This window comes from Myotis brandtii, unplaced genomic scaffold (genome assembly GCF_000412655.1).
Source record: "Myotis brandtii unplaced genomic scaffold, ASM41265v1 scaffold1636, whole genome shotgun sequence".
NCBI classification, from domain to species: domain Eukaryota; kingdom Metazoa; phylum Chordata; class Mammalia; order Chiroptera; family Vespertilionidae; genus Myotis; species Myotis brandtii.
In genome coordinates this window covers 141868-151885 of record NW_005355985.1, presented here as the reverse complement: position 1 = coordinate 151885, position 10018 = coordinate 141868, and the positions used below count along the sequence as shown (strand labels likewise).

The window sequence follows — 10018 nt, the reverse complement described above, 5'->3', positions numbered from 1 at the left end:
CCTGCAGGTCATCCCTCCGTCCCCACCCTCAGCACAGCCTCACTCCCTTAACCCAGCCCAGCGGTAAGGAGGCAGCTCTGGCTCCCTGGTCACTGCAAGGAAGCCTGGAGTGGCCGGAGTGAGTGAGGGTCGTCTTTGTCGTGAGCCCTGGCAGGCTGGCTCCCTCCTCCCGCTGTTGGCCTTGAGGTGAAGCTGTGTGTCTCCATTCTGATCTTACTGTTCCATTATGGGGCAGTTCAGGGGCAAGGAGAGGCTAAAGAGATACCCGCGAGACAGCCTGTGCCCCCAGTTACTTCTGCTTCCACCCTGGTCTGTGAGCTTCTCCACGAAGTTGGAAGTGAAAAAAGATGAGCACAGGGAAGGGGCCTTCCTGCCAGCGTCGTCGCTGACCCCGAGGGCAGCCCCTGGCCGCCTGGGCGGGCCCTGTGTTAGTCACGGGGCGTCCTGCAGACCCGCGTGGGCGCTTGGAGACCTCAGAGCAGAGATGTCCAGAGGGGCTTCCCCGGGGCGACTTGAATTCTTGAGGGTGACCTCAGGCGGGCAGGCTTGGCCGGACAGTGAGGGTGATGGGGGGAGTGCGGGTGCACTGAAGGTGGCTTGTAGGAAAGCCTTGCCATTTGCTGGGTAGGAATTCTAATACTCTTCATTGAATACCCACAATTCATGATTATTCACGAATGAATTCATCAATTCAGCAATAATCCCAAAGCATGACTCCATCGGGGCCACATGAGCAGCCAGAGAAGTCTGCTTGAATGTGGGAGCCTGAACCAAGTCCAGGTGTGGAACCAGACTCCAAGGTGGCCAGCAGGTGAGATCTGTGCCAATGGTGTGGTTTGAGGGATAGGTGATCAGGGTGGACGGAGGCACTTCATTCAGGGGCAGATGCCCTGCCCTGTGGGAGCAGGGGCAGGTCAGCAGGTGGAGAGCCCATGGTTCTGAGCCGAGGGGCCGGTCAGCAGGGGGAGAGCCCGTGGTTCTGAGCCAAGGGCAGCTGGTCAGGGCCCAGGACACAAAGCCAGTGCCCCGCTGGGTGGGGCTGCTTTCCCCGGGGTCTGCGATTTGAGGGAAGAGCCCTGTTCAGCTGTTGTTCTGCTCCTGCCAGGTTTGCAGGACCCTTTTCTGCTCCGAGGGGGCCAGGGTCTTCCTCCTTTGCCCTCCTGCCTGTTGGCATCACCCAGGGGAACACTCAGGGCTAAGATGAGCCACCTCTGCGTTTGCCCTTTCCCTTCACAAGGTTGTCTCCTGGCCGAGGTGACTGAGGGGTAACTGAGAGGTGACTGAGGGGTAACTGAGGGGTAACTGAGGGGTGACTGAGGGGTGACTAAGCATCCAGCTGGGCCCAGAGCCCTCATCTTTGTTAGGGAACACGGACCAGCCATTGCTATTCAGGTAAACAAAAATGAAAGTGATTGCGATGCCTGGTCAGGTGGGACCACCATGCTTTCTGGGCCTGTGCATCCCTCTGTGGAATTGGACTCAGGGCCCTGGGTTTACTTCCTACCCAGCGGTAGGGTGCTGGTTGAGTCATGGTCCACGGCCTGTTTTGCAGGCCACCAGACTGAGGTCAGTGTGTGCCAGGGTGCGGCGGGAGGTAACAGGTGCTCGGAGGAGCTCGCAGCCTGGGCAGGAAGGGCTCACAGGACCTCAGTGGAGGGAGGCAGCATGACGGAGCATGTGGGGAGTGAGTGTGTCCCCTGACCAGGGGCTAGTACAGGATCCTTTTAGTTCCATTTTATGGCTCTACTAGAGGCCCAGTGCACAAAATTTGTGGACTTGGAGGGGGTCCCTGATCCCAGCCTGTGCCCTCTTGCAGTCTGGGAGCCTTTGGGGGATGTCCGACTGATGGCTTAGGCCCGCTCCCTGCGGACATCCTTAGCGCAGCGGCGGTGGCTTCTGGCTGAGTGGTGCTCCCCTTATGGGAGCGCACTGACCACCAGGGGGCAGCTCCTGCATTGAGCGTCTGCCCCTGGGGATCAGTGCATATCATAGCGACCTGTCATTCTGCTGTTCGGTCGATTTGCATATTAGCCTTTTATTATATAGGATTGGCAAGACCCTGAACTAACCTCTCAGAGAAATATGATTTTAAAAAGTTGAAGTGATGCCTACTTGCCAAGGACCTCGTCATCCATTTCCAGAGCAGACACCCCTGGAGGTCCGGATGACCTTGCTCCTGGTAGCAGGGAGCCTGCTAGGTTCTGTCTAGTGTGTGAAGTTAGGGGTGAGGGCTGCTCCTGCAAGAGACTGAGGAAAGTGGAGGAAGACTCCCCGCAAGCCAGGGGCCAGTGTAGCAGGGTCCCCTCTGGATGAACAAGGGGTTCTGTGGAAACTAACCTCACAGGGTGATCTGATCCTAAGTCCCTAACTGGGTGCTCATGGTGGGTAGGCCTGCCCCAGGCCTATAACTTCTGTAGTAAACGGTCTGTCTTTACCGTAAGCCAGCCCTGTCCATTGTTCTTGTGCATCTAGGTTAGCACACCTCTGAGATGCCAGAACACCGCCCTCAGGAAAGCACATACTCTTGTTAGTTATCCTGTAATCCACTCCCCTCCACGCCATCTTCCTTAGCGCTAATGCACAAAAGAAACCAAGAAACTGTCTCCAGTGCACTTGCGATCTTTCTTCCTGGCATGTCAGCAATTTGATTCAAATAAATTCATAAAAATTCTCTACAGGTTTGGGTGGTCTACGTCAGATCACATCTGCCAGTGAGTGCAAGGCGCTTCCAGGCCCCCATCACCCCACAGAACAGCTTCTTGGTCTGCGAACTTCTGTCAGTAGAGGAGCAGAGCACCCCTGTTCCCACTGAGCTCTGGGAATTATGGGGGTCCCTCTCCACCTGCAGGGAGGAAGGAGGAAGGTGACCCCAACCTGCTCCTGGTTCTCACCAAACCAGGTGGTGACTCCCAGGAGTGCCCTTACCCCGCCCTCTCTGCCTGGGAGCAGGCTGAGGCCAGGCTGCAGGAGAAATCCCAGTCCTAGTGCCCGGCCCCCATCTTTGGTTCTAAGGCACCACCATCATGCTGGGAGCACCTGGGGCTTCCTCTCCAGAGCCCGCCCATCCCACAGTCACCTGGGGTTTGTTCGTAGGATTCCGTGCTCCTGGCTGTGGGAAAAGACACAAAGCAAGAGGTGAGGTGAGGTGAGTGGGGGCCCGGGTCTTCCTTCCTTCTCCCTCCCGCCTCTAGGCCCTTCCCAGCTCAGCAGTCTCCCCTGGCTGCTGGGGGTCCTCGGGCCCTAGGACGGGGTGCGGCTGTGGGCAGGGGCAGGCTCAGCAGTAGCTGCTGCTCACCAGAAGGGAAAAGTTGCAGCTGAAGGGATGGAGCAGTGTATCCCCCTGTGAGACTGGACCAGCCCGAGGGCCTCCCACATTGATTCCACCCCACCTACCTCGAGGGCGCGTCCTGGTGAAGATCACAACTCCAACCACCAGCATAAGCACGAGCAGGATAGCGCAGGTAACCACGGCAACGAATTCTTGAGGAGGGGGCGGTTCTGAGGTAGGTGGAGAAAAGGCACCCCGGGACCATGGGTCTATCTCTGAGGGCCCTGGGACCCTCCCTGCCCTCATGGCCCCCACCAGCCACGCCCAGCTCCTCACCCCAAGCCACAGTGAGCGTGTGGTTCAGGCCGGAGTGCTGCACGCGGCAGGTGTAGCCAGCCTCCTCCCCGGCCTGCACCCACACAGCAGCCCATGTCTGGTAGGTGCCGTCCCCGCTGGGGCGCGTCTCCATGTGCTCCGTCTCCAGGCCCAGCTCCTCCTCCCCCAGCCACCAGCTCAGTGAGATCTCCTGTGGGTAGAAGCCCCGGGCCCAGCACCTCAGGGTGGTGCCCCTGCCTTGGATCGTGTGCCTTGTCACCTGCACCGTGGGTGGCTCTGCAGAGAGAGGTGGAGGGAGGAAGGCTGGTGAGTGGCCACTCTGCCTGTCCCCTATGCTTGATCCCAGGCCCCTCCAGCATCTTCCATGGTGGAGGGCAGGGAGGAGATGAGGACAGGGCTCTCTCCAGGGGGGCACTCAACCCATGTTGGAGGCAGGGACAACCTTTTGTCAACCATTCCAAAGGGGCCCTGTCCTGGGAATTCCCATGGCGGGGATGTGACTTCCTGCCCTCACCTCCAAGGGAGTCCTGGGTGGGGCCATTGGGTCCTTTATATATATATTTTAAAACAGATCTTTATTCATTTCAGAGGCAGGGAGAGGGAGATAGAAACATCCATGATGAGAGAGAATCATTGATCGGCTGCCTCCTGCACGCCCCCTGCTGGGGATCGAGCCTGCAACCCAGGCATGTGCCCTGACCCGGACCTCCTGGATCACAGGTCGGTGCTCAACCACTGAGGCACACCGGCAGGGCTATTGGGTCCTATATTGACACCACCCGCTTCATGCCACAGAGACCCTAGGGATTTCTTAGAGACTTTATATACTTCCCCGTGACTCCTGCACACAGCAGGTGCCGAATAAGGTTGTTGAATGCCACCCCTTCCCTCGCCTCAGAACAAGCATGGTGTGAGCATGGGCTCTGGAGCGGGGCCGCCTGGGTCCTGTCCACAGCCCTCTGCCTCACAGGCCCTCGTGGGGACCCATCATTTCTTCCCCCCAGAGTTGTTCTGAACGACATAATCTAGGTGCACGGTTCATTTTATGTGTCAGTATGACTGGCCATGGGACACTTGGTCAGGCAGTTTTCTGGGTGCTGAGGGTGCTTCTGGGTGAGAGTCACATGACTCTGAGGACTCAGTAAAGCAGACGGCCCTCCCCAGTGTGGTGGCCTCATCCGTGCCCTGAAGATCTGCACAGGACAGAGGCTGCCGCGAGGGGACGTCTGCCTGGCTGCTTGAGCCGGGACACTGGTCTTTCCTGTCGTCACTCCCCGTGGGTCGAGCCTGTCCACATTTGGCCAGAACTGTGCCATCGGCTCCCCCCGTTCTCCAGCTTGTGGACTGCAAGCCTCTGTGACCACACGAGTCAATTCCTTATATTACACCTCTTTCTCTTTATAGCTACAAACCTGCTGGTTCCGTTTCTGTTTCTGTGGGTAACTTGCCTCATCTCCCGGGAGAAGGAGGTAGAATCTGGTGCTGAATGGAGTTCAACACCACTCATTTAACAGCAATGTGGTGCCGCAGGGATGCCCCCCCCCCCCCCCCCCCATTACACTGATGAGGAAACTGGCACGTCCGGGAGCCGCTGTGGGTCTGGAGGCTGGCCTCAAGTACCGAGCTCTAAACCACGTGCTCTCTCTCACAACCAGTCTTCTGCCGACATCACTTGTTCTAACCTTCCTTTGGGGACTGTCTTCTCCATTCCCTCAGCCTATTCACATCCCACCACTCAGTGAGCAGACATCCCTGGTGTGCTGAGCGCTCGACCAGCCCCAGTCCCGGCAGCCTGCGGCCTCTACCCTCACACCCCAAGCACCCCACTTCCTTAGTGTCCACCCCAGCCCTCTATCTCAGCCCTGAGGCCAGGGTCAGGGGTCTGGGAGGCACCAGGTCTGGGGAGCATGCTTAGCAAGGAGGGGCGGAGTGTCCCCAGCAGTCCTGCCGGTCCTGGGAGTGGTGACGGACGCTGTCCCCGGGGCCTGGGGTTGTTTCCCAAGGAGCAGAACCACAGGATGTTAAACCCCAAAAGGACTTTATGAGCCACCAAGTGTCATCCATTCTCTCTCCAGATGAAGAAAACAAGGCTGAGTTGGGGGGTTATTCCCCACGACCACCCTTGGACAGGGGTTCCGGAACTCCTCCCTGTCCACCTCCCCTGGGGTGAGGGCCTGAGCCGGGTCCTCTCTGCTCTGGCGATTGGCCATCTTCCTGGGCCCCAGCGGATGCCCCCCCCCACCCTGACCCCCCAGACTGCTTTGTCGAGTGGGACAGCGCTGGACAATGGGAGCGCGGGGCCCCTGCACCGCCTCAGGCTGGGCCTTACCTCTGCGGGTGAGGCTCGGGCCTCCCAGCTCCAGATACCTGCGCAGGGAGGCGAGGCAGAGGCCTTCCAGGTAGGCCTTGTCATACTCGGCGTAGCAGCGCTCCGACTCCCACCAGCGCTTGGTCCGCACGGCCATGGGCTCGGCTGACACCCAGCTCAGCGTCTCCAGGTCCAGCGACAGGTGGTCCCGCCCATCAAAGCCAAACTGCCAGAAGCTGCTGGAGCGGCTGTCCTCCTGGATTTCACAGCCGAACATGCGCTGAGCGCTGTGCGTGCCTGGCACGCGGGCAGGAGGCCACGGTTAGAGCGGGTGGAGGGCTGGGGCGGAATCACTGTCCTGTCACCCACTCCCCTCCAGGTCATCGTCCTTAGTTCCTTCCTTAATGCTAAGGGGCCTCCTGAGTGCTGGGGGCAGGGCAGGGCCCCCGCCCCAGGCAATTTGGATGAGCAGCTCGGGCCCAGAACACTGATGGGCCTTTCATGTGGGAAGAACGCTCAACACATGGATATTTTCTGTGCTCGCGAGCAGGAAAAGATTTGGCTCCTCATGGGTGTAAGATGCCCCTGCCTTTAGAAGGGGGAATGTGAAAGCTGTGCACCTGGCTGGTCACTCTCCCCGGGGGGCTGGCCTTGCTTCTGGGGGCCCTGGGCTGAGCTCACCCCTCCCAGTCTCGGTCCTTTACACCTGGCCTTGGGCCTTTGTATCCGGTGGGAGTCCCGGCCCAGGGCCCAGGCGGGATGGCGCAGTATGAAGGAGCCCACCCCGAAGTGCACGTCCACAGCCCTGACCGTGGGTGTGAGCTCACTGCTGCGGAGTGAGGAGGCCGAGGGTGGGAGAAGTGCTCCCGTTCTTTGCTGACATTGGGCGGATCAGGGGTCCTACCCCAGGCTGTCTCCGACCCTGCGCTGTCTGCCCAGTTCAAGTTCATCTGGCCTCCCTCCCCTCCCTATGGTGCCTGGGGGTGGGTACGATTTGAAGCATTTGGGATGGGTGAGGCCGGGAAAGGCCGCCCAGCCTGCTGAGGTCTGGAACCCTAGCTAGCTGAGGGGGAGGCTTCGTGGGCTCCCAGCTCCTGTGGGTGCTTCCTGCACTGGCTCGGGGGCCAGCTGCTGACATCACAGCTGATTCTGAAGGCCCTGTGCCCCTGCTTGGCTGTGGGGGCAGGAGACTGGGAAGAGCCATGCCTCAGGGGCCTGCCCGACCCCCTGGCCCCTAGTGGAAGGAGGGCGGCTGGGGCAGGGGGCCTGACGCACCGCCACTCTGGTTGTAGTAGCCCATCACCGTCCACATCTCCACCTGCTGCACCTCTGCCCAGGCCTTCTGCTTCTGGGTCTCCATCTCCCAGTAGCGGGGGTCCACGGGCGCTATCCATGGGGCCTGGGGCTCGGCCCTGCCCACACGACTGTCATACCGTATGAAGGGCTGGTCGTTCACGTAGCCCACAGCCAGAAACTGGGGGAGGCCGGGGCCTGGCTCCGACAGGGCCAGGTAGTGGTAGCGGAGGGAGTGCGTCCCTGTGGAAACACAGATTGTCTCAGGCTCACACAGTGTCAGGCGGACCAGGGGTCGGGTCAGAACCAACCCAGAGAATTCGCTCTCTTGGGCAAGAGCAAGAACTGGCCATTTCAGTTACAAAGACAGGGCATCTGAATGGTTTAAACCAGTGATTCCCAAAGTGGGCACTACCGCCCCCCGGTGGGCGCTGCAGCGATCCAGGGGGGCGGTGATGGCCACAGGTGCATTTGGGGGCGATGAGTAACTGCTATTAAAATTTTTAAAAAATTAATTTCCAGGGGCTGAGTAATATTTTTTCTGGAAAGGGGGCGGTAGGCCAAATAAGTTTGGGAACCACTGGTTTAAACAATCAAACATCGAGGCAGGGCTATGCGCTGAGGCTTGTGACTTTACTCCACAACAGTTTTCAGCTCCTCTCTCGGGGCTCTTACTCAGACCTTACATCATCTCCAGTAAGTGTGCGTGTCCGGTTTCCAATCTCACAGTTAAAAAGGTGGTGGTTTTTAGAAAGTTGTTTGTTTAGAACAGTGGTTCCCAAACTTATTTGGCCTACCGCCCCCTTTCCAGAAAAAATATTACTCAGCGCCCCCTGGAAATTAATTTTTTTAAAATTTTAATAGCAATTAAACAGAAAGATATATGTATTAATGTTTCTACCTTTTTCGTAAAATATAGTAAAGAAAGGTGTAAATTAGAAACATTGAAGTTTGAAATTATGAAACTATTTATTGAACTCAGAATAGAAAGGTAATACAAAAAAAGTTAAAACAAATGCACCTGTGGCCATCACCGCCCCCCTGGATCGCTGCAGCGCCCACCAGGGGGCGGTAGCGCCCACTTTGGGAATCACTGGTTTAGAAGCTTAACTTATGTGGAATTGTTCATTCCCCAGAGAAGCCGATAAAGGTTGACCATCATTCTTGCCTTGAACCTGGGCTGCGGAGCTGGTGGCACCTGGACTCCCCCCCCCCCCCCCCCCCTCCCCCACCCACCAGTTGATCTCTTTAAGTCTAAATGCTGCCTCAGCTTGCTCCCTACCATGTCTCCTGAAGCACCAACTGATCCATTCACCTTGGTGCTGGAGATGAGATCAGTTTGGCAGCCAACCCCAATGCTACCGTTGTAACTAGCTAGCTGGTAATCATCGGAAAGGAGCAAGGGGAGGCCGGACATTACATGAATGCAGGATACGCAAGATAAATGAATACAGCGCACGGCAGGCTGGACAGCATAAGTGCTACAGGGAAAAGAGTAAGGGCATGTGAATGTTAAGGGAGGGGTTTAAAGTTTGGGGCAGAATGGTCAGGAGTGGCCTTCCCAAGGGGAACTTTTGAGTGAAGACTCGATGGAGCCAGCCATGAAGAACCCTGGGAGACAGCGTTCCGGAAGAGGGAAAGCCAGTGCCAAGGTCCTCAGGCAAGAGGGTGTTCGGAGACTGTGTAATAACAGGGAAAGGAAACGGGTGACTCGGGCGGAGGAGGGATGGAGAAGGGCTGAGTGCTGACTGCTCCGGCGTGGCCAGGGGTCTGGAATGGCCCGGATCCAGCTCGCCGAGCCCTCCACGCCATGGGAGTACTGGCTCCCGGCCTTGGCTTCTGCTCCACCCTGGATTGCTTCACCCACAGCTTACTCCTGCCATTGGATGCCCATCCCAGGAGTAAGGGCCACAAGCTCATTATCGTAGCTGCCTCCCAGGTCCCCAGTGAGGAGCCTGGCACCCCTCCTGCCCTGAAAACCCCACCACTGTCTGCTCTACCTGCCGGATGGCCCTGCGGGCCCAGCCTGCTCTCTGGGGCTTCACACACTGACTACACCCCTCTTTTGCCCCAGGAAGACGGTCTGAGCTTGACTAGATCCCCACTTGCTCACCAGACCCAGGAGGGATCATCACTCCAGTGCAGAGTGTGGCAAAATCAGCTGAGGGAGCAATCACCAGGCCACTCCCTGGCTCTGGAGGTACCAGGTGCCACCCCTGCCAGGCTGGGGTCAGTGCCAGGCACTGTGGGGCCACAGCAGGAGGAAGCGAGGGCCCCATGACAGTGTTTAGGGGAACCTGCTTCTGCTGTGACATGGGTAAGGAAGTGGCCGCATGCCCATTGCTGCCTCAGGGCCTGTCTGTGTCATCAGCCCCCACGGTCCCTTCCTGGTCACTGGGCTGTGTGGCCAGCGCCTCAGTGGGCAGTCCCGCACCCCGTAGGCAGTCTCTTCCTCTGACTGTGGGGAGCGAGATGCCTGGCCCCGTCCTTGCCCCGCCCCCCCCTCTCCCCAGGAGACTTTGCCTCTGCCCACCTCTCCACAGTCCACGGGCACTGGCACTTTAGCTGTGTGGCCTGAGGGAGTCATGTCACCGCCAGGCCTGCTCTCCTCTGTCAGTGAGAACCTCCCGCACTGGGCGCTCACCGAGGCAGTGAAGGGCACAGCAGTGGCCGGAGGAAGGCCCCAGACGCCACTGTTTCTCAGTGTCCCCGCTGCTTGCAGGGGAGAGGAGGCTGGGAAGGAAAGAGCTGGGTGGGGAAGCTTCCTGAAAAGCCAGTCCTCTGGAGACCAGTCCCTGCCCCCAAGCACCCTC

General features: G+C 58.6%; 1 protein-coding gene across 1 annotated transcript in view; it reads right to left on the bottom strand.

The window, feature by feature from the left end:
* Nucleotides 1-2603: 2603 nt before the first annotated feature.
* The window catches only part of LOC102241517 (BOLA class I histocompatibility antigen, alpha chain BL3-7-like), a 7811-nt gene continuing 396 nt past the window's right edge, over nucleotides 2604-10018 (bottom strand). Inside the window, exons 2-7 of the mRNA XM_005862331.2 lie at nucleotides 7188-7448; nucleotides 5934-6209; nucleotides 3605-3880; nucleotides 3394-3498; nucleotides 3077-3109; nucleotides 2604-2842 (exon numbers count right to left, since the gene is read on the bottom strand). Coding sequence (XP_005862393.2) covers nucleotides 2823-2842; nucleotides 3077-3109; nucleotides 3394-3498; nucleotides 3605-3880; nucleotides 5934-6209; nucleotides 7188-7448 — 971 coding nt within the window. The 3' untranslated portion in view covers nucleotides 2604-2822. The remainder of the gene's footprint in view (nucleotides 2843-3076; nucleotides 3110-3393; nucleotides 3499-3604; nucleotides 3881-5933; nucleotides 6210-7187; nucleotides 7449-10018) is intronic.